Raw genomic sequence first — 24,657 nt, 5'->3', positions numbered from 1 at the left:
GTCTTCCTGTTGACCTGACATTTGTTCCCTCGCTTTACATGGAAAACTTATTTAATTTTTTTGGACATGAACATAAAGCTTGCAGATTGACTTATTTATCTGTGTAAAGTACTCATCAGTTAATGATGTTGCACAGAGATGTTTGACTTGGCTGACACAGTTGAGCATTAAAAAAATGCAGTGGAAGGCTCTTTGGTCTAATGTTGATCCACTGGTTAGGAGAGTTGATTTTTATTGTACTTTAATTTGTTGCATATTAGAACAACAAAGTAAAGCTCACTGGATCATTATTTAACTAATCTTTTGTCTGTGCATTTAGGAAAAGATTCAAGCTTTCTATTAGATCTGCTTGCAACAGGTTTGGCATTATAATCCCACTTAAGGGTGACAAAATGTTCAGCTGAAACAGTACTTCACCCAGCCTTTGAATAGGAAGAAATAATAGGGAGAGGGTTGTGGGGTTTTTGTTTGTTGGGTTTTTTTCTTCTTTTGTTGGAAAGGTTGGTGTTTGATTAACAATACCATCTCTTCTGTTATTCTTTCCTGATTAAGGACATGTTTCAATTTGACGAGATGGTCCTTCATTTGATAAATGTTAGCATTTAAAGATCTGAAGATGTTTTAAACAGCCTTCTGTTAGTAAACATCACAGCGTTCTGACCTAGAGAATAGTTGCTTTTTTATAATTTATTATTTTACCGATTGTAAAAGTCTTCTCTCACAATATGTAGTTATTGGGTTTTCTTTTTCTTTAAGCTAGAGTCCTTCACAATATTTAGAGACATTTATGCAGAATAGCTAATCCAAATTCTGACTAGCAATGTGTACTTTTTTTGCACCAGTTCTCAAAGCATCAAGGCAATGGAAAAGTATACATTTATCCAAATTTTGTATCTGGCACATATCACTATCATATGGGCAGGTTTCTATAGAGACTTTACTATTTATATCAGATATTAAATAGATCACTACGCAGGACGTGTGTTACTGTATGTTCTTGATACAATGGACAAGAATGGGAATTGTAATTTGTGGGTTAGTCTAGTCTGTACTAGATAATTTCTTTAAAGAAAATGGCTCCTAAATCTACTGCCAAAGTAGAATAAAACAAAGGATAATACTTAGTTCCTTAAACCTGTCTAGTCTGGAGATGGATTCTTCCTTTCCCACATTTGAATTTTATTATGGGTGAGGCATTTCCTGTGGCTGCTTTGTAACATAGATCATGAGGAAATTATCAGCTAATGAGTAATCTAGATTTCTTTGAGCTGGCTTAAGTAACTGTCCAGCTGATGGCCACTGTCCTCTTATTTCATACTGACTTTTAAAAAGCTGGTGCAACCACATTGGCTAAAGTAATGTTTTGGAGTTATCAATCAAGGCAGAGCTGGCTATGCTGTATGAATTCCTCTGTATAGTGTAATGTGGATTAGATAACTTTATTTGACTCCTACTACTAAATATGTCAAATATCCAAAGAGCACTTCTCACTTTTTAAAAAAAATGTTTTATGAGTATTTAAAATATTTTAGAAGTACATATTCATGCTAATCTAATTGTCAAAGCTGCAGGGGTATAATTAGTTTCAGATGTTCCACAGTAATAAGCACTGACTGTGCTGTTATAAAAGTATTGTTCTGAGTTAACACACAGGAAACATTGACAGGACAGAAGCTTATTTTCCAAGCAAAGCCATCTTGAATATAAAAGAGAATGTGTGAGTCCATTTAACCCTGGAGTAAAGTGACTACTGGGGTAATTTGGAGACTTGGATCATGGGATATGAGAGCATGGGATACAGACACTGAGCTGTAGCTAATAAGCCCAGTTGCAGCTTTAACTGACTTTTGTAGAGTCATTTCTGTGTGCTTGCACTGTGCTCTTCAGTGTCTGATTAGGGCGTGGCTAACATGGCACAACTGTAGTAACCACATTAGGTACTTATGTTATGATGGTCACTGTCTCACCTGAACAGATGCTTCCACAAAGCTGGCAAGCTTCTAGAGACATTTCTGAGTGGCTTTTCTGGAGTCAAGTCATGTCCAGTCAGGCTTACTGGTTGTGTCATCATACTTCTATGAGAAAGCATTAGAAGAACTGATTTTTGTTTCACAAAAGAGATGACTCTTTTTTTTTTTTTTTTTTTTGTTTTAATTTAGTATGGTGGTAATTTATGACAGGTGTTTGGGGTATGCTTTTTTCTTTTTGCAACCAGTGTGCTTTAGGGTAATGGGGATGAACCAAGGATGACCTCATAGCAGTGGTATTGTAATTGGAAGCTGATATTTCCTCCTCTTGTGTGGATGTGGCTGCTTGAATAGCCAGAGGACTAATCTGGAGGCTGTAAAGGAGCGGTGGACATGAATCCCTTGCAAGACAGATGTTGAAGTCTTAGGGCAAGATGCTATTAGGAAAAAGAAGGGAAACCAGCAATACACTCATGTCCTCCCCCACATCCTTCTTCTGCCCTTCTAAGGTCCTTCCTGGTGTTTCTTTGCAGTCAGGACAGAGATGTAATCTGTGGCTGTCATTCCCAGTGAACAGTAGTTGTGCAGACTTGCTTCCCTGAGTGAGAGACAGGAGTGCCAGGTTGCTGCGAAGAACCTGCATCTGTTTGTGAATATGAGCTCATTTGTTTGGGTTAAGTGGGCCAAGCTGTTGTGATTTAACCCCAGCCAGCAACTAAGCACCACGCAGCCGCTCACTCCCCCCCCACCCCGTGGGATGGGGGAGAAAATCAGGAAAAGAAGTAAAACTCGTGGGTTGAGTTAAGAACGGTTTAATAGAACAGAAAAGAAGAAACTAATAATGATAATGATAACACTAATAAAGTGACAACAGTAGTAATAAAGGATTGGAATGTACAAATGATGCGCAGTGCAATTGCTCACCACCCGCTGACCAACACCCAGCCAGTCCCCGAGCGGTGATTCCTCACCCCCACTTCCCAGTTCCTAAACTAGATGTGACATCCCATGGTATGGAATACCTCGTTGGCCAGTTTGGGTCAGCTGCTCTGACTGTGTCCTGTGCCAACTTCTTGTGCCCCTCCAGCTTTCTCTCTGGCTGGGCATGAGAAGCTGAAAAATCCTTGACTTTAGTCTAAACACTACTTAGCAACAACTGAAAACATCAGTGTGTTATCAACATTCTTCACATACTGAACTCAAAACATAGCACTGTACCAGCTATGAGGAAGACAGTTAACTCTATCCCAGCTGAAACCAGGACACAAGCTCACTCATAATATGCAACTTTCTGTACTAGGAGCACATATTCATGTTGGCTAGTCAGGTGTTACTGCTATCAAGAGAAAAAAGTCATGTAAATCACCATCAGGAAAAGAACTCTGTGCTTTCTGTCTCTTCTAGTGTTTCTATGATAACGTACTGGGGCTCTAGAAGGGTAGCAGCTACTCACCTCAGAGCAGTTCCTTTGCTTTCCTATGGATGCCTTGCAATATATCACCAAAGAAGAAAACAAGTATCACATTATGTCTCATACCAGCATTTTGATATTTGGCTCCAGGGCGTTTCTGCTGTAGCATCAACCTCTGCAGTTTCATTTCAAGCATGGTTTTGGTCAGGCTTTCTCTCTTATTGACTCCTTATCAGATGGAAATTTGTTGTCCTATAGATAGAGCTGCTGTTTGTATTTCCTTCTTTGACTTGCACAGGACTCCGTTGCTTCTGCTTCCTTCAGAGAACAATAGACAGTAGTGTATTATGTTCCACTTTATTTGGACTTCTAATGTGCTGCTGTGCAGGTGTGATTGGGTGGGTACTAGAGTAGATGTGTCTTTGCATTTGGTGCTGGACTGAGATGCAAGTTAACTGGGGGAGTTTGACAAGACATGTTCAGTGTAGTTGAGAACATCTCATTTTTATGCCAGTTGACTTGCATTAGTCTTTTTTAAAAGCAAAAAATATCTTGTTGTCTCAAGTTTACTATATGATCAACTCTCCGTACAGTTCCTTGGACTTAAGCTGTAATATGGTGTCTTCAGAGTAAGTGTGCAAACAAGGAGTACTAAGATGCAAGGTGTAACAGAAGTGATTTAGGGTGATGTTAAGGACAGTTCTAGTGCAGTTTCTGAGGGCTGTACTTTTCCACCTCAATATTAGCAGTGAAAATGTGAGCTTACAGCATGTTCTTTGTGTTTTCTGTCTTAAGACTGGTGGATCTATGTCTGCCAGACGCTTTCCTCTTCATTTCTATCCTCTGCATTATCTTGCAAAGGAGCAAAACAGTCCTAAATTGATTTTCATGTCAGTGGTATGAGAAAGTGATGCTTACTGTGCAGCGCGGGGCAGCAAGATCTATATGCAAGTTAGACCACAAGAAGCATTATTCCTTCAAAAGGGAGCTGGGACTGCCTTGTTGAACAAATACAGAAACTGCAACAAGGGAAGAGCTTGCATCCATGAAAGGGAGCAGCCATAGGCACGGCATGAGACTGTTTTGAAGGTTTGACTAACTTGGCTAAGAGGCTGTAAAGTGAGATGCGTCATTAAGAAAAAGGGGCTAGCTACTCAAAGTGCTTCTCTTGGGCATAAGAGAAGTTGATTAAGGAAGTTGTATAACCTTCAGAAGAATGGATGGGGAACTTGGATTGGGAGCTGTATCATTGCTCTTTGGCCAGCTGGCATGGAGGCAAAACATCTGGCTTTAAGCAATTTTATTTCAGGGCTTCTGAGTGGCTAGTCAGTGAGGACACAGGCTTTGGACTTTTATAGAAATAAGTAAAATAATAGCAGAAGTCTATTCAGGTTAACACAACATCTCTTTTGCTATTACACTTTAACAATGCATGTAGATGCATTCTACATGCTTTCTAAAAATAAAATTAAATATATGTATTTTTGAAGTCCATTTAAGTTGCTGCTTGGTTATATTTAAAAATGAAAAATGTATGCCTCTAAGTGTTCTGTCCATATCTGCTTTTGAGTGTGCTACATACATGAATATTGGCAGATTTCAGCTATATACTGAGGTGGATGAAAACTTAGATTTTATTCTTAAGTATGGTTTATTTGAAAAATAAATACTCTTGATGTATAACTGCCTTTAATGTCGGTTTCCTTTGAGAATGAGGGTTAAATGTTTTCTTTATCTTTCAATAGGAGGATGTATCTGGCTGGCTGGCACCAGGAGAAGGGTACACACCTGAACCGATGGAATTTCATCACCTAAATGAGATAGACATTAAGCTTCAAGTACTACTATCTGATGGGGATTTTTCTGCGATTTCCAGCTCTTGCTCAAAACTTCCAAGCCAGATTTATCAGGTATATTACACAACAGAGCTTACGTTGCAGATTTCTTGTTTGAAGTGTGTGTTGAGATCCAATATAAATGAAAATACAGCATGCGTCTGTACTTGTGGTTTTTTTTTTTTAAATTTTTCTTTAGTATCTTCTATTTGTTCTCGAAGTATATGTGTTAAAGAATGAAGTGAAATCTTTGGCTACAGAAATTATATAGAAAAATAATATGTTGCTATTTTGAGTGGTATATAATTCAAGGACTGTCTTGTTTTTAACGCTTTTTGATGCTACAATTTCAACAAGAAATTTAATATGCAGAAATTGGTAACTCAGATGTTTTTAACTGCATGAGGGCCTCAGTGGTTTTGTCAGCACAGTAACACATTACCCATGGTAATTCATCTTTGGGAATTAGAATTAGGTTTCTTCTTATCTCAGGATTCCAAAAGTGCCTCTTTGCTTATGATTGGAAAGATAAAGCAATTACTGATAAGCAATGTTAATGACTGTAGAAAACGGATTGAAATTGTATGTCCCTTGTTTTTAATGGCCTTTGTCTTTTTCCATTGCCAGCAGTATTAAGAATGTTTGGGGTCTCAGCCTTGAGAAATGTTTGAATTTTGTGCATAGAAGACTCCAATTTATCTCATGCCCCAGTAATGTTGCCCCTGATATAATGGGGGAAATACAAGATAAAAATGCCATAATTCCTATTTTGCACTGATTTGCACAAAAGTTGTTTACTTTTGTAAAATTTGCAGTTTATAGCCAGAACAGGTGTATCAGAGGCTCTGTAAGAGTGTATGTTGGCAAAACTGTTTTCAGTTACCAGTGTATGAGAAACATCTCTTTGAACAGTTAAAATACCTGTGGGGTGGTGGTTTTTTTTTTTTCTTTTTCTAAAGGCACTTTAATGTCCTATTTTGTATTGACTTGTTCCTGAACTTCAGGTTTTGTTTTACCTATAGTAGTCTTTTCTGTTGCTCTGGCAGTTCCAGAAGAGTCACATTTTGAGGTCGATTATTTACCAACTGGGATTTAATGTGTGAAACAGCAACTCCCTCTAGTGGGTAATCACTCAAATGCAGTTGTTGCCCAGTAACTTCAGGTTCATGGACCTGAGCTTGCCGATGATTGCTGGATCTTGTGTTCACTGTTATGAGACATCAGCTTGAAGTTAGTGCGACTGCCTGTGATAATGAACACTCTGTTTGGGAACTTTTGTCCTAGTGGTTGTTGTTGCTTCCTTTTCACGTAAAAGCTCAGAATTATTTGAATAGAAACTTGCATTTATGTGTATGCTTATTAAAGAGTAATGCATTATCTATTTGAATAATATTAAACTTAACAACCCAAAAGAGATAGCTAATTTCATAAATTACCTTTCATTAGTGAAAAGCAGTTGCCCTTCAACTTTATTTTGCAACATATAAAAGGCTTTTAAACATTGTAGTTCTGGGAAACACAGGATTCCATTTGTCCTTGTTGTTTTTGTTGTTCAGATAAACTTAAACATATGAGTCATTTTAAAGAAAGCTACCAAAGAATAGGACTATTAGAAGGTGGTTTTATAAATTTAGAGAAAGAGCTAAACAGAATACATATAAGTTGAAGTGAGTAGGAGACTTTAGTTATTTAAAACTGGATTTAGAAGAACAGTAATTGTATAAGTGCAAAACTAATTTAAAAAAAAAACAACAGAACAAACAATAAAAGTAAACCCTCTCACTCTGCAGCTATCTAATTACAGAAGTGTCTTGATTTTCAGGTCTGTTCCCTGTTAACTCCAAATTCCTGTAGGTGCCTTCATTCCTGCTTCTTTGCATGTCCAGAGCTGCTTCTCTCAGCAGAGGACAGGTTGTCTAATGGTTGCCTTGGTTTCATAGTGATCCAGACTTTAGGCAAGTCAGTGTTAAGTTCTTCATGGAGCCTGATTTCATAGGTGCAGTCTGATTGTACCTGGCACTGTGACATGACTGGGCTTGTTTACATAGAATTTCAGCTGCCTTTTTTTTTTTTTTTTTTTATGGTAAGTGAAGGAGAAAATAGTTATCTTGACTTCAGGAACCTGACTGCTTACTGTGGAAGCCTTGTAACAGGTTTAGCCTTTAGTCCTGTGTTCTGTGTTATGGTTATTTTTATTTTAGTAGGTAAAAAAAATCACTCTTCAATTCATACATAGCAATAACAACAGGTCAAGTTCTGAATCTGGTTAAGCTGTGAGTTCATTCTCAACACCTTTTGTTTTCAAATTCCTTTAACAGTTGCTTTTTCAAAAAAACAGGAAGTAACATGCAGCAGTAGCTGAGAAATTAATGACTATTTTGAGTTTAGAGACCTTCCTGTCAAAAGGCAAAAGAAAGATTGGTTTTGGGGGTTTTTTTTGGTGGTGGTTTTTTTTGTTGTTTGTTTGGGGTTTTTTGTGTGTTTTTTTTTTTTTTACAAGTAGTTCTTCTAAGTTCATTGCTGCTCATGGTCTTTTTAAAACAGCCTTGTTTATCACAATCAATATCCCCTAATATTGTCATAAACTGGAAGTTTTAATAAATTTGCTTTTTCAAAAAACTTGTTATTATTCTTGAAATATTAGTTCTGATATCAGAAAAATAGGTCAGTGACAGACAAATATCAGAATTCTTTGTACTGAATGTCTTTTGGAACCTGATCAAAGGCAACTGATACCTACCGAGAAAGGGTCTGAAGAAATTAATTGAATGGTGCTTTTGCTAAAAGAAGATCTTGCTTTGTGATATGTTAGCATGAAAGACACATGCAAGACAAAGGCAGTAAGAGTTCTGGTTGTCTACCCCTTGTTGGGTTTAATTTCAAGTGTTTAGTGACAAGATTTTCAATTGCTGCTTCAGTTGACCACAGCAACTAAATGAGGAAGCAAACTAGCTATCAGCACTGGAAGGCTGCTATCTTCTGTAAAACCAGTTAGAAGTGGAACACATTTAATTTACTAACAGGGTGAATTAAATATGCAGGAATTACCTTATTTATTCACCCTCACACATATTCTCTAAACATTGTGGGAGAAAATATTTGTTGGTGAGACGGGGGGTCTGTAGTATTCAAAACTGATAGTGATAATCTGGTATTGTTGAAGTCTCAGGTAAGTTTCTATTGATCTCTTTTATTCAGTTTCAGTTTAGGTTGTATCACTACTTCTCCTATAACTGAGGTAAATTCTGCAAACTTAATTGCTAGATAAAGATGTTTGCACAGATGCTATGGAATGTGAATTTGAATGCATTGCAATATTTATTTCTTAGGAGTTTGGTTTTTTTAAAGTTTGTTTTTTTTTTTAATTAAGGTGCCAAGAGAGGGCTAAAAAAAATCCTGAATGTACAGAATTTATTTTGAATGAGTCTAGTTGTTATGGGACACAAGTCTGTTTTGGAACATGGTTGTCCTTTCCTTTGGAGAAGAGGCTGATTTCAGTGACATTAATCATTCTTCTAAAAATCAGTGCTGAAATTCTTTCTGATTTCCATGAGATGTGGATTTCATCTGTTGTGGTTGAGTAGGATATAATGCAGTAGTGATGGGGAACATTGCAAAAAATTGTTCGTGTAGTGCTTGGATTTTCATTTAGAATTTTAGAAGTAATTAAACCAAAATTAGCTTAGAATTGCATATCATAAAGCTGCACATTGTTTTCTTCCAAGAATTGCATTAAATATAACTTTCAAAATGCAAACACTTGATCACTGCTGGCTCAATGGGAGAGCTGCTTTCTGCCACTGGTAGATACTTTGGCACGATATAGGATCAATGCTCTGACTCTGAAATCTGTAACAACTGGCTTTAATTATCCTACAGTACCATGGCTGAGCTGCTACAGAGGAGCATACAGATTCATCTTTTTGTGCAATGAGTCCAGCTGGATTCAGAATGCTTTTCCATGACTAATGTTCTCTTTTACGTGGAAATGTTTCTCATCAGAACTGTATTTCTCCCCGAAACATGTCTTTGTTCTGGTGCCAGTGTCATTAAATATTTAAAAATGCTTCTGTCTTACTTCATATTTTGGGGGAAGAACAAATTAAGTTGAAGGTAATCCTGGAAGAGACAGGAAAATAGTAGAATGAAGAATATGAAGTGTAAGACTGTGTGTGGTGAGTACAGTTACCAGCTTGAAAAACTGGAAAACTACCTGAAAATAAAAGGAAATGGAGACAGTGTTTAAAGAAACAATAGTATCTGTCTGCTTGATTGTCTTATAATTACTTTAATGTTGTGTATTACCTTGATAAGTTCCTTCATACCTGATTTGGTTTCTTTTATCAGAAAAATATTCCATTTTTCAATTATAGCAGTAGACTATGGTTAACAGTTTAAAACTAAATAAATACTCAATGACAAAAAAATTCTGAACATATACACTAATCTTTCAATTAATGAGCTCTGATAGCCTATACTCTATGGCTGCACTTCACCAAAACAGATGATTTTGACAGGTATCTCTATTATCTCTATTTCAGGGCATGGTTAGAAGCAGGTTAATAAGCTGATCAGCCAGTTTTGTGGCTCAACAAGATTGTATGACACTAATATCTTTCATTAGGTGGGATTTTGTTTTTATTTATTTATAAAATTTTGGAGAAAAAGGAGTGCAACAAGTAATTTTTGCCATTTCAAATACTGGATATTTCTGTTTTGCATTATGATTATTACAGCTGTGGCTGTTGCAAAGTACTTATATTTTCCCTTGTGTAACATATTTAACAGTTTTATTTTCTACCTTATCTTTAACATTTTTAGATCTTTATTAATCTCAAGTGGACTTCCACTATCTACACATGCTATATAATTGAAACATAAAAAGTTTTGAAGCATTTGAAAGATTGAGAATAAAATGTTTTCCATGGCGTAATACTTCCTACCCTTATTTCATGATATCTTGAGAAAAATATTAAAAAAATCAGTAAGTGGGGAAAAGTCTTAACTTTACTTATATGGTTCTGATGAGTTACTATTCAGGGATGAAAGAAATGAGACTTTAAGAACCACTTCAGTGAAAGCAGCAGCTTGATGTTCAATAGTGGTCAGATATCAAATAGATTATTAGGAACAATGTGAAAGGAATACAGAATGAAACAGAAAATGTCACTGTGCTGTTGTACACATCTGTAGTGCACCATATAGCTTGACTATTGTGCAGTTGTGGTCCCTGGATCTCATAACCAGTACAGAAAAAATGGAAAACTGGTTACCAGAATGCTCAGAAGTGTAGAATGGCTTTTATGCAAGGAGTGACTTACACAGAGACATTCTTCAGTTTGGAAAAAAGGAGTAAGAAGGAATGTGACTGAAGTGTGCAAAACTATGCTGATCAGAGAGAGAGTAAATAGTAACAATTTTTTTTTTTTACCATCTCGTCTAAATAGAATTATATCAGTTGTGGATGTTGATGTTGGAGACATGTTGAAACAAGTACTTTTAAATTCTGTTTTCTGGTAAATGTTCATAGTTCAAGTTTTATCCAGCACTCTCTGATAAAAATTGATTAGGTATCATGGCAGAGATCAGTATTCAAGAAAAGTTTATGGAGAATAAAGTTGTCATGTTTATCCTAGTTAAGCATTTCTTTTGATAGAGCAATATTGCATTACTAGAGAAGCAACCAGGCTTAAAATCATACTGAGTGTGATAAAAGGAAAAATAACTTATGATACATAGGTTTTTTCTAAAGTTTGACTGTAAATGAAACATTTATGCGTGAAACTTTGAAAGACTAGGACAGAGATGTGCATAAAGCTTTGCTTCAGAAGTGTATGTGGAAAAGACAGTAAAAAATTTGAAAGTAGTAACTTTTTTGATCTTATGACTCCTCTCACTGTCACCTGGTATTGCAGCAATAATATTCAGAGATGCTGTTGGCAGTTGGAGTTCTATTCTTCATTGAAGGCTGAGTTCATATAAAAATATCAACCAGTAGTCCATGCGTATAAGCCCCCCCAATAAAATACTGGGAAGTATAATATAGTATTTAGTGACTTCTCAGTACCACTCATTGCATATTCTTATGGGTGTCTTCATAACATTGCTTTTTAAAACAAATCATAACTGCAGCTTTGATCCATGCTGAGCACTAGCTGCTCACATGACAATGTCTCTATATATGCACAGATCAAAAGACTGGGTTTAGAAATGTGATTGCAGAAATAGCTGTAACATTTTTTTTATTTAAGAAAAAAAATATGATGCCATCATCTTCCTCTCTGCCCTTCCATGAACAATTTCACTTGTATTAAAAACAGTGGAAGAACAAAGCCATGTAAAAGTAATTCCTCTTACTAGAGGGAGCATGAGTTGTTATACTTTGAGCTGCTTTGCCAGCTCTGTATTTATACTGCAGGTATAAAGGTCATATCCTTGTTTCATGTATTAATAAACACAAGTTTAAATAAGTCCTTTGGGTTTTTATGTTCTATATAGATGTCAGTCATGCAGATTTCTTGCCACTGGGGATCATATTTAATTAAAAAAACTCTCTCAGTATTTAGAGGCCTAGATTTAGACACTCAATACTAAGAATTTGGCTTTAAGTGGCCCACGTTAAACTTCAATCCAGTTTGGAGAGATTCTAGTTGTTAACAGATGGTACGGTTTATATCTCTGTTATAGGAAAAATTACTAGCATGTGGTACTGCCAGCTATTGCTGATTGTAAATATATGTCCAAAGATTTGTACTGTGTTAAAATAAGTTTATTTTCAGGCAACTAATAGTTTGGTTTAAATGTCAGAACTCATAGATTTGTCTGATGTTCAGAAAAAGTTGTTTACAGATGCTCACAATTTTTTATATGTTGAGAAATTTTTCGTTGAATGTTAAATTGCAAAGGTTGTTTTTCTTTCTAATTAGACACGCGACTTGAAATTCTTTTCCTTGTGTGTGTTTATTAAGATTGCTTGAGCTGCTTCTGAACATAAGAATGAATAGAATATGTTTTTATTAAGTGGTTGCTCATGTCCCTTTGGGTTGAATTGACTAACAGGGTTTTTTTCCCCTCTACCATTATATGAATTCCTTGGGTTGTTCTGTAGGATCTTTGGCTTGCAAGAGAAAGCCCTGTTTTCTTCCCAGTTACAACATAACTTTGCTGTTTTGCCAATACTTGTCATTCTTAATGATCTAAATTACATGCAATATTGAACCTCAAATGTATTTAGGACTGATACAAACTTAAGAATCTGATCCAAAGCTAGTGAAGGATGTGAGAGTGTGTAACCCAACTCTTTAATAATGGTTGTGCATCTAACTCCAACTTAGAGAAAGGGGGTTATTTCTCATTTACCATGATATCAAGTAAACAAAAACCTACAGTCATTTCAGTTCAGTTCTTCCTTTACCTTCTGGCCTAATTCTAATCCCAGTATGGTTAATAGGAGCAAGCTTTGAACCCCTCATTCAGTCTCCCCAATTCTCAGTGCATTTTTATTGTTGTACTAGAAATTGAGCATCAAAGTGTTAGCTCTGCAGACTAAGAAATTCCTATTAATATATGAAGGGGAAGAATTCTTTTATTGAAATAAGTCCAGCCTGATGTTTAGCTATTATATTTGAAAATGTGCATAACAAAAATTATGCATTTGCCAAATTGGAAATTGACACATTATTGTAAACATTTCAGTGCTTCCCTGATAGAAATCCAAAGAACCCTTGTCTGGCTTTGAAGCAATATAAAATCATGTGTTTAATTTCTGCCTATTCTTCCTTTTGCCAGGAGTCTCTGGTTTATGCAAACAGAAGCCTAGAAGCAGTTCCAGGTGAAAAGGTTCTGCGAGACAACAAGGAACAACGTGATCAACAAAGTCGTCTCAAAGAAATAGATCATCAGCTGAAATCCCTTGAGAGAAACCTTGTAAGTCTTCCATTTTTGTCCTATTTTTTTTCCCCTCAGATTGAAAACTTTGGAATTTATCATCCCCTGTGTCTTAAAGTAAAATAAAATTCTGCAACTTTGTGTAAATTCCTGAAGGAATCACCAAAGAAATACACAAGCAAAAGTCTCAAATAATTTTTCTTAATCTTGGAAACATGTTTTTCAGTTGTAATGCATGTTTCTCATTAACATAGTGTCTTTCAAAGTGAAAGAAATTATTCTCCTCTCTTCTTCTCTTCTCCTCTCCTATCTTCCCAGAGTGGGATAGCATAAACAATTACATGTAAATATATCCTAAAAGGATTTTTTTGTGGCTCATGAAATTCAGTGTTCTTTGAAGGACCAAGTCTGGTGGGAATGTCGTATACACCAAGTTATTGTGTGATTTAGTTTTGCTGAATTCATTTAGTGTATTTTTGTAACTTAATTTTCAATTAATACGTGAATTTCGTAGGTGCAAGGGCCTTTAAAATAGGAGCATGTAAGTAAAATGGTAGTAAAAAAATCATTACTGTTTTAGCATAAGCACATCACATCTCATCATTATTATTTACTTTGAGTAAAAGCAGGTAGGGAAAAGGCAATTTGAAATCCAAGAGGATCCTATTGTTAACCTAGTAGACAGAAATTACATTTATTTCTAAGCTATAGAGCCAGGAGTGCAAACCAGAACTTATGTGCCCCTCTCAAGTAATATATTGCATTCTTTTCTCTTTCAGTGAGTATAATTTATTACATTACTCTCAAGTTATAATAAGGATATTTAACAAAAACTAGAGACGGGGAACCTCAAGGACTTAGGAATTTTTTTGTTCATTTTTAAATATACATTGTAAATGTGCTGGTTGATCTGTGCTGAAAGAGCTACAAAGCAGCCCATACAGAAGAGAATTAGGAAGAATATACATAAAACATTAAAAAACAGATGAATACAAAGGGAGAGTCCTAAGATGATACAGTTGTCATTTGTTTGGCCTGAAAGCCAATGTTGGTATTTGTTTTGTATTGGATCTCTCACAGATCTTAAGAGCACAGGAATAAAATACCTTTCCTTTTTTTTTTTTTTTAATAACTTCGTATAAAACTCTGAAAGTTTGTCTTGCTCAGGTGAAGTCAGGAATGACACTGCTGAAGACTTAAAAAAGCATTACTGCATTACTGAGCTGGCAGTAGCGGCTAAAGCCTGGATATATATGCATATTTTTAAGATTTTAACATCTTTGTTTAGTGTTATTTTTCTGATTTGAGATGAGAAAGCTTTTGTTTCTCCATAGAATGTGCTATGTGGAGAAGGTAAATTAGTATGGTAGTGTACGAGAGACTGAGGTGAGGTGACAGCTGGTATGGGTAACCTGGTGAAGCTGGATTTTTCTAGGAAACCCCAAGTATTTTGGTACATTAGCAAGAGGCATCAGTATAGATAATTGACAGAAGAGGTGTGCAAATGAAGAATGTGGTGACTGGGAATATTGAGCATGGATTTACAGAGGGTAAGTCATGCTTAACCAACCTGACAGCCACCTTTGAAATGACTAGGTGTGCTCTGTAAGCTGGAGAGCAAGGCTGCCACTCACTGGGAGTTAGGCTGGAGGAGTGGGCTGACAGGAACTGTATGAAATTTGTGAAGGACAAACGCGGAGCTCTGCATTAGAGAGGAGTAACTCTAATGGTGCAAGGTGGAGCCTGGCTGGCCAGGGAGCAGCACTGCTGAAAAGGGCCTGGCATCATTGTGGACAATAGACTATACATGAGCCAGCAGTGTGCCCTGCAGTGATGAAGGTTAACAGCATACTTGGCTGTATCAACATGAGCATAGCCAATAGATTAAGGGAAGTAATTACTCCCCTTTACCTGGTACTCATTAGATTGTGTCTAGAGTGTTGCATCCAGGAAAAAAACCCAAAAAACTTCCAAGGGTAGTTAAGAATGGGAAGCAGCTTGCACGGAGAGACTGTGAAATCTCTGCCCTTGAAAATTTTGCAGTCCTGGCTGGACAAATCCATAAGGCATTTGGCCTGATCTCATAGCTGATGCTGCTTTGACCAGGTTGGACTAGAGACCTCCTCACATCCCCTCCCCAGTCTGATGATTTTTTGGTTGTACAAGGAAAAGGATCAAGAATTTTTATACATTTCTCAGGTGGTAATCTTCTTTATTATTGCTACATTAAAGGAAAAATAGTAATTTTTCATGGCTGTGCATTGTAGATTTTTTTCTTGTGTGTAGCTGATTTTAGTGTTTTTCATGTAGTCATAAAAACATTAATATATACATTTGTTGTGTCAGACCAAAAATCCATGTAGTCTATGTTTGGCTTGCGGAAGTCTTTAGTCAGCAGTAGGCTTATCTTCTGCAATAATCAGAGTTAGGACAAATACTGTTCCAGTTATCTTTTATCACCCTCAAAAAGGGATCTCCAATGCAGATCAAAAGCTTTGTGATTCAGGTAGCAGCATAACCTCAGTGGTATAATCTCAATTACTGATAGCACTGTCATTACAGTTGCAAGAACTTCAGCCACTATCCACATATGCAGGGTTTATGCTGGCAGTGCTGGAACTGCACAGCCAGTATGATTAGACTTCTAGCAGGTTTAAAGCTAATTTGGATACAACTACATGCAGTCCAGTCTTTGGTTTGGGGGAAGAAAAAAAGAGGCTAATTGGCACATTCTTCCTGATGTCAGTTAATTTTACATACTTATGGAATATGGGAACAAAGACTTCAGACAAGGAGACAGTGATTGCTTTAGAGGCTGTTCACTTTTGTGTGTTTGTGTCACTACAGTAAGGCAGCATATTTAGCTCTTATCTGTTCACAGTACCAAAACAATAGTAGACCTTCATTTTAATACACTGCTCTATTATGTTAGACAGTTAAAAGACGGGAGGCAAATAACTGGAGGAATTCTGTGGAACTTCAGTATATTGAATAGGGTAATGGGTAAACAGATAAAGTAAGTTTGTGCATTGTCATCTTTTCCTAGCCATTGACCTTTATATCACTTTTTGTCACTACTGACCTTGTTCATGAGGCACCCACAATATGAGGAAGTGCGTCTGGGAACTGTGTGATAGTCTGCAGCAGGCCTGGGAAATGCAGGGGGCTGCTGACTCATTCCGATGTTTTGTGTACAAATGGGTCAGTTCCAAGTCTTGGTTGGGTTATAGCAGTATTGTTTGGTATCACATTACATGCAGACTCTTGCAACATACCACGCATTTTTCCTTGGCTAGATTGTGTGTATTTAGAACTGTAAATCGATAGACTGTAATGTTAATTTACAGTGTTTATAAACAAAGAATATGTCGTGGGTACCAATGTGTAACTCATGGCCAGACTAGTGTTGCTGTGTGCTATGCAGCACCTGGTAAGGCTTCTTCAGGGGGACATACTGAGTTGTCTTATCCATTGCTGCTCTGTGGCACAACTCTGAGATGACGGTATATGGATATGAAATATTTGCGTGTTAGGTCTTCTGCGAGATACTTTGGTTGCCAGTGTAAATAAAGAAGTATTCAGGTCTGAATGAAAGGAGATTTTTCCTTCTAACAGTAAAGTAAGATATATAGAAAATGCACACATTTTTGTGTGAACAAAGAACAGCTTTCAGAAAGTACTGTTTTTTTTTAGTTTTGTGTCCTTGATAACTTCTATTCTTATTTCCGGAAAATATGGTTATTACTAGAGAAGATTGGACAAAACAGCATGGTATCACCTTCTGATGCAACATAGATAATTGAATAAAATTTTTCTTATTGGTGTGGGAATGTCTAAAAATCAGATAACTCTTATGCAGTGTGGATTGGGTGCCTTGTTTCTATATGAAACAAGTATAGTATTTTGGCCATCAATTCTGTAACAATGTTAGCAGCAAAACTGCTCTCTGCCCGGAAACTGTGTGATGAAAACCTAAACTGAATGCTTGGGCTGAGGGGAGGGAGTATGTGGATGGCATGTTTCCAGAATAATTTAATTATTCCGGGAAATACTGTTTGTTATTCAATAGGTGGCACTCTTCACTATATGTTAGAGGAAGAATGCCTAGGCATGGTTCTAGGGGATATTATTACTGGTGAAAACGTCATTTCTGTGGTATAAAATACAGGTTGTGAGAGATTGCCTCTCACTTTTAGCAAGATTCCAGGTGTGCAGCTTTTAATGTTCAGTTATTTTTCTAGCTTAGCTAATTAAATTGTCTATTTAAAAATTCACATTGCATTTAAATTTCTTCTTTACTCTTTCCTAAACCACTGTAATTCACTGCGTAAAATTGAAAATAAATTCAGTGCTCTGAGTAGAGGAGGTGATTTGTCAGCAGTTAGGAATGTTATTTCTGAATGTGTGGTTATACTGGGCTTTATAATTTCAAAATATAGTATTTTACAAACTTAGTGTCTGAGAGGTGTCTTTCTAAAATGTATTTCAAAGCGATCCCTCAGATAAAATCTTTTCTTATTGTTATTGTTGTTTCTTTTGTTTGTTTGTTTTTGTTTCCTAAGTGGAAGTTACACATAGTTTAACTAAGCAGAATTTATCTCTGTGTGTTAGGGAGTAACTTACAGTAGGTATAAAGGTAACTTCTTAATATTATTTTTTTCCTGTATGGTAGAATGCTGTAGTTCTTCCACTACTGCAAAATTAATTATTCAAATTTGATTTGTATAATGGTAGCTTTACTCTGACCTTCTCTTCAAGGGGGAGGAATACATTCATCATATTTCTGGAGCAGTCTATTTAGTATGTGCTGTCTTCTGAAATTTTAACATTTATGGATTCCTCCACTACACTGTACCTCATGTGTGCTGTGAGACTTAATGGTTTCAGCCAAGTCTGGAACTGAGCACACAAAACCAGGCTGGAAGATATGACTTTAGTGTAGTTTACAATTGATATAAAAACCAGAGAATCTGCTAAGTATTATGCTAGAAGTAATGAAACTAAGGGCTTTGGAATCTGAGTTCCTCCTTTATTTTTAAAAAAATTGTCCCCAGTGAATTAATATACCAAAGAATGTATTGTATGCATTGTTGAAATGCATTGTGAAATTTCAATCCAACTGAAATGTATCTGTACCCTGGTTTCTGGGCCCTTGCTGAATTTCTTTTAGGTTTTAGTTTGACCTTAGTTCACTTGTTCTTCATTTGAAACCATGGCTGACTCTCTCCACATTCTTTCATCTTTCAGTTTCCTGGAAACCATTGAGCTTATCTTTGTTTTGTGAATTGCATTGTTAACTGCTGCTTCAAAAAAAATGTTCAGCTGCCAAATGCGTGTTGCTGAGCATTAATGAAAAGAATTTTATATAGAAAGAATAATAAATGTAGTTATTTTTCAGTTGTGGCTTCTACTAGTTGGCCATTTGTGATAATTCAGTAGCATGTTTGATGTGTAGAATTTCTTCATGGCAGTAGGTTTAAATGCACATCCAAGCAAGCTGTTAAGTAAGATAGTTTCACCTTTGCTGGCTATATGCGTGTTTATTTCAAATGTCTCACACTGAAGGCTGATTCTTTCCTCCCAAAATCTAGCCACAGATGCCTGTTTTGGGGTTTTGGTTAAATATATGAATTAAAAAATATTTCAAATGCATATTGAATATATATGCATATAATTGTGTGTATACACACACATATATAGTGTTATTCCTTAACATGACTGAGATACTGATACCTACTTTAAAAAAAACAAGTCTGCTTATTTGCAGTAAGAACTTATAAACCACAAGCTGAATCTAGTTTGCCTAGTCTTAAATTTAAATTTATCATGAGATGTCTGTACATCTCTAGGAATTATTTTTTCCCAAGTATGCAATTTGGTGGCCAAATGTAATATGTGTTTGTTAATTATTGAGATCTTTTTTATATCATGTAATATGAAAATACACATATTCTGTTATCTGAATAGGTGAACTTTGCAGGAAGGTGAGCAATTGGTGTGGATGGTGCAGATAGATACAAAAATAGTAAATATATAAATGCTGTCAAGAGCTTTGGTTACCTGCAGGACCTTACTCCAAAAAGCATGATTCTTATCTTCTTGATGTATAGTAATGTATATCTATGGGGAAGGAAACCTCAGGATAAAATTAATTATTGTTTAATGCTGCAGAAGGTCTCACAAACCATTTCATGGTTTACCCTGCATCAGGATGATGAGGGAGTTTGTTGTTATACATAATTTAATTGTAGCTTTTTCCCTGAAACTGATTGAGTTCGATGTACCTGATCTGGAGTCTGTATAAGGCACCTTCCAGAAAAGGAGAATAATTTTTTCCTGACATTTACTGTAATTCCTTTCTTCCACTTTAAAGGGAAGAAGAGGGGAAGTTGAAGTACTACCATTTATTTGGAGAGTAATTTGTCAACTAGACAATCCTGTAATATGTTTTTCAATCACAGTGTCTGCAGAAATTAATTGCTAATACTCTTGACCACAGGAACATAGCCATTTTTTTTGACTACTTTGTGCATTGGTAGTCCTTCTAGGTTCTTCCTGTACCTATGCAGTAACATAGAAATAGCAAACATCTTTATTTCAATTCACATAATATAATATAGTGGCTGGTTTCTGAATAAGCATGTTTATCCATAAAAGTAGAACTCATTTAATAAAACATTTTCATAACACATATTTCATTGTACCAAATACAGGGAAAAAGGACAACTTACCTAAATAAGGCTGCGATGTACCACTTCCTACATTATTCCTTCAGGAAGTATCTACCAGGTCCTAAAGTTGCTTGCCAGGTTGTTGCCAAGCTTCAAACAGATCTTGTTTATTCAAATTTTACAAGCATTTGTTCCCATTATGTGATTGTACAAAATTGTTTCAGAATGAAATGTGGTAGCATTTCCACCTGGGAAAAAATATTACTGTGAAAACCTTATTTTCTTCATTTAACAGCTACTACACATATGAAGAGAGCAGTAAGATTAATAGCAGGACTGATAAAATTTAAATAATCTCACCCATATGATTAAAATAAATTTCCTATTTATTGATTGTTTTTCACAGTACTGTGGACAAGAGTGAAGCAGCTGCTAAAAGTATTTATAATAAATAATTTGAAAACTATAAATTGCATTAAGACTTAATATAATTAAATATTTTTAATAAATGTTATTTTTTAAATACTAAACTGTATTATAATATTAATCCGTTAAAATTGTAATGATGCTTCTAGATTATATGGAAAATTGTTAAGATAATTTTTATGTAGATGCTGGAGCCAGTTAAATTGAACTACATACATATGATGCTAAGTAACATTGCCAACTGCTGGAATTTGATACCTGCAGTGAGACCTGTTTTAAACATAATGGGTTTCTAGATAAGAATGATCAAATTCTCTGTCAATTCAATGTACTGATCCTCCTTCTCCCAAAATGTAGAGTTTCCAGTTAAGACAACAACTCTGCTAATTGTTTGCCCCAGAATGTGTAGGAGAAAACTGAGAAGCATCTCCCTTCTTGTACTTCTCTCAGCTAATTTTGAACAAAGGAAGCCTTTTGTCTCTTTTTTTTTTTCCCCCCTCTAACCACTATATTTGTTTCCATTCTCTTTCCCAATGTTTTGCATATGATCTCATCATCTTCTGTAGAGTTGAGATTTCTCATCTTTTTTCTCCTATGTATTACGGTGTTTGCCATCTTAAAATAACAAACAAACCATCTTTGTCTACCCACCCATCTCTGAATTCATGTAGTGCTGTTTATAGTCATCATTTGATCTCTTTCAGTTTTGTGTCTCTAACATGATTTAAATTTAACCGTAACTGCACTACTTTTAAAATGGCATTTGACACCATCAGATTCATATTGGAAGTATGTTTTGTCTTAGATGATGATAGAATTCATGAAAACTGCTTTGCTTCTATGCTCTTACATTATTCTTTCAGTATGTCCTTTGTCATACCCTCTGTCCTCTCTGACCTCAGCAAATATCATATAACAGTGATCTTGTATTTGCTTAGTACTTTTTTTACTATGCCATCCATCTATCTACCTCTGACCTCTCCCACCATCATGGCTAAACCAGGTTGCGTGTATCCACTTGCAAGGCCCTTTTTCACTCCTTTCACTCCCCTTTCTTTCAACCTGTCATCTTCAGTTCATGGTTGAGATAAATACATGACTTCAAAGCAGGACAGTGCATGACCCAGTTATACTTTCAAACAATTGCATATTGCTCTGCTTCCCTCATGCCTGAAGCCTTTTTGAAACATTTTTCAGTGAATTGGTGAGGATTGTATTTCTGGTTTAAGACAGTCAAGCGTATTGATCAGTGGAGTTTCAGTGTCTTCCTCGTACTTGACTACCTGTGTACATGTAGCTTTTGTATGGATATACTTACAGGTTGGTTTGGAATTTTCTTTTCTGCTTTCTCTTCCTGTGTCTGTACAACATCTATCATCACAGTTCAATGCAATGACTATGGTTTCTAGCTGCGGTGGTATTAAAATAATGATTAAGAATTTCTCTGGTTAGTACAGGTGTCCACAGCATAAAATTTTCATCATTGAAGTGTGCGTGTCCTTTTGAGACAAGGAGAAGGTGTTTACTTGTTGTTACACATCTCTATTGGCAAACCTAGGAGTTCCTCATTCCTTACTGCCAGTTAGCACTGTTCTTTAATCTCTGTAGGAAAGAAGCCTTGTTTTTGTTGGCCTGCTTGCACCCTGTAAACTAAAGAGAAGTAGTCAGGGGAAAGCCTCTGTTTCTCTGCAAGTGTTGTAGGGGAAGGCTATGTTTCTACTTCGCCCTGAGATGTCACATTGAAAATGAGAGAAGAAAAACAACAGGGCTTCTGTGGAGGAAACCTTCTGCAACATGTACTTATGTGTAGCTTATTCTTTTATGGGTGGGTATTAACATCTTGATCTTTTGATAAGTAGCATTTAAGTGCATCTTTCCATCTTGGGGGTGATGATTATGTAATTTAGAGTCTGCGATAAATGTCAACATAAAAATTTTTTGGCTGTAAATTTATCTTATACATGTGTGTCTGTATGTCTGCATGTACAAACTGTGTAGCAAAGCTTTAATCTTTTCTTAAGACACTTTAACTTGTTAGGCCAGGATGGATGTGTAATCAAACAGCATCTCTAAAAGTGGAGGATGTAAAGCACATAGCAGTTGCACAGGGTGCTGATACTCTTGTAAACTACACCAAACTACATGACAGCCACATGGGCCTCCTAAGCCAAAAACGTCTTAAATGTCCTAGCAGGATGTGACTTTCATTACAAACATTTGTAATATCGGTGTTGACATCTCATGTATTTCAGTTTAAGCTATATAAGCATCATGTATATTCACCTATAAAAGGCAATACTATTAAAGAATAAAGTTATTTTTGGTATGATTCCTAAGAGTATACAAAGTCCATTAAATCAATAGATAAGATGGATATTACAATTAATATATTAACACAAACTTGGCATACTGTTATAAATCTGATAATCACGAGGTTTACGACAAAGCTTAGTTGAAAGCTAGAAGTATTTCTGATGGATTTTTGGCTTCTAGAAACAGTTTCCTGAGGTGACAACAGCAGTATTTCTAGCATGAATGCAATAATTTTCTTTTCAGAAACGCTGTAATCCTGTTTACAGAGTCAAACAAAGTTGGTTTGAGAAAAGCTTTGCAAGTTTTGTCTCATTGATCTAAATACTCTAATTACACAGCATATTTTTTAGCTATGCTGCAGAGTGCAGGCTAGTATAAAAAAAAACTTAGGAAGATTTTCCAGAAAATCTTCGCTTATAATATTCCCTCTCATTAGAATCTGAAAAGCTGAGGGCATATAAACTTTTGATGGAAAAATTATGTAGAAACCTAACATTCTGCTACTGAGTGTTCGTATTGGTTGCCAGTTTGGCAGAGTTCGGCATCTCGTGGCCTATCTCATGTCTAAGTCTGTTTTTTAATTACCAGGCTGAGCATTCCTTTGTCTATGGGCTCTGTTTGCTAGACATGCTCAGAGCATGCCAATACACCCAAGCAGCCATAAGTACAAAGCATGTTACCAGTCAGGATCAAGATTTTGCCCATTTTCTTTCAGAAACACAACCTAGGAAGTTAGCATCTGTCTTAGAGTACTCCTCTACCTTCTTCAACCTCAACAATTTTATCTCAGTAGCTCTGTCTCCGTTTTTCTTCACACAAGAGAGTGACCTAACCCCTACATAATTTTTTTGTAAATTTGAAAGGAGGAAGGGCATCATCTCCACAGTGGTGAAATTAAGATATTCATTCAAGAACACAAAATTCAGGGCCAAACCAGCATAAATTGGAAGGACAATATTTCTCTAGCCTAGTGATGGGCAGAATGCTCTTCTGGAAGAAAAGGTAACATTCTGAGCACTGCTTGTACAGACTTTGATTCTCTCATGCAAAATGCATAAACAGATTATTATGTGGGCAATAGGAGCTTCCTTTTTGCAGATGACAGTCTCATCGTTGATCTAGATTAATGGCTTCTAACATGATGAATTCTGTTTTTCCTAGTGCTTTGTTTCAGGCCTGCGGTGAAGAGAGTTTTTATTCAGACTTGCCTATGTCCCTGTCATTGAGGTCTCCCATCATAAAAAGGGGAAGTAGGTTGAGACTTTGAGACCTAGAAATCACTTTCTGGGCATGTACTTTTGTAACTATGAAGGGCAAGTGTAATTGTCATCATATAACCTGACTGTGTGTATGTAAGAGGAATGGCCACATACTTTGTGATAAATCCTATCTTTAACACAGTCCTCTGATTCTGAAAGAAGCAGGGTTGTAGGTTCTTCTCTTTGGTTCTTTTTTCTTTTGTCTGATTTAGTTTTGGGTTTGTTCCCCCCCCCCCCCCCCCCATCGCTTCATTTTGGCACTGTTCTGCTTACAAATATTGAGAAATTTACATTGGTACATAATATTGCATGATAGTGATCATTCTTTTCAAGTTTTTGCTTCTAGAGTACTTATTTATGGAGATATGCTTACTAGTGTGTTACCTTTAGTTTCACCTATTCAGGTACTACCTAAAAAAGAAGCCCATTATAAGTTGACATTGAAAGACTGAAGATACCGACTGGACTTTGTGGACTTCGTAAGAAATGTTTTCCTCTACTTCTTAATATGACCCATTTTTATTTTTCTACTCTGCTAATTAAATTTAGAAGAGAATAGCTTTATTTGAATTTCTTCCATAGAAAAAATTTCTTTGTAGAAGTAAAGACACTTTAAAATTATTCCTTCAAGAGTACTTGCGCTATATCTTCACAGGCTTTTTTCTTTTTTCTTTTTTTTTTCCTTTATAACTTGAAGAGTAAACCAAATAATGTAGTCATTTTTTTTCCCCAATGCAAAAAGCAGTCAAAATTGAACACACCTCCATACTAAGAATCTCTCTTTGTGTGCCCTCTGACTGCACTTTTTTTAAGAGCACCTCCACATTCTTCATGTGGTTGTCTTAATTTTCTGATGTGCAGGGGGCTCCCCATTCTTTTCTTGTGGGA

The 24,657-nt window shown here is 36.1% G+C and overlaps 1 protein-coding gene across 4 annotated transcripts in view; it reads left to right on the top strand.

Annotated features, from left to right (window-relative positions):
* Positions 1-24,657, top strand: part of FSIP1 (fibrous sheath interacting protein 1) — an 86,297-nt gene that overhangs the window by 16,102 nt on the left and 45,538 nt on the right. For all 4 annotated transcript variants that reach the window (XM_075030415.1, XM_075030414.1, XM_075030416.1 and 1 more), the window contains exons 10-11: positions 5,124-5,288; positions 13,002-13,139. In XM_075030415.1, the coding sequence (XP_074886516.1) occupies positions 5,124-5,288; positions 13,002-13,139 (303 nt within the window). The remainder of the gene's footprint in view (positions 1-5,123; positions 5,289-13,001; positions 13,140-24,657) is intronic.

Source organism: Buteo buteo, chromosome 6 (genome assembly GCF_964188355.1).
Source record: "Buteo buteo chromosome 6, bButBut1.hap1.1, whole genome shotgun sequence".
NCBI classification, from domain to species: Eukaryota; Metazoa; Chordata; class Aves; order Accipitriformes; family Accipitridae; genus Buteo; species Buteo buteo.
This window is presented reverse-complemented; position numbering and strand designations above follow the sequence as displayed.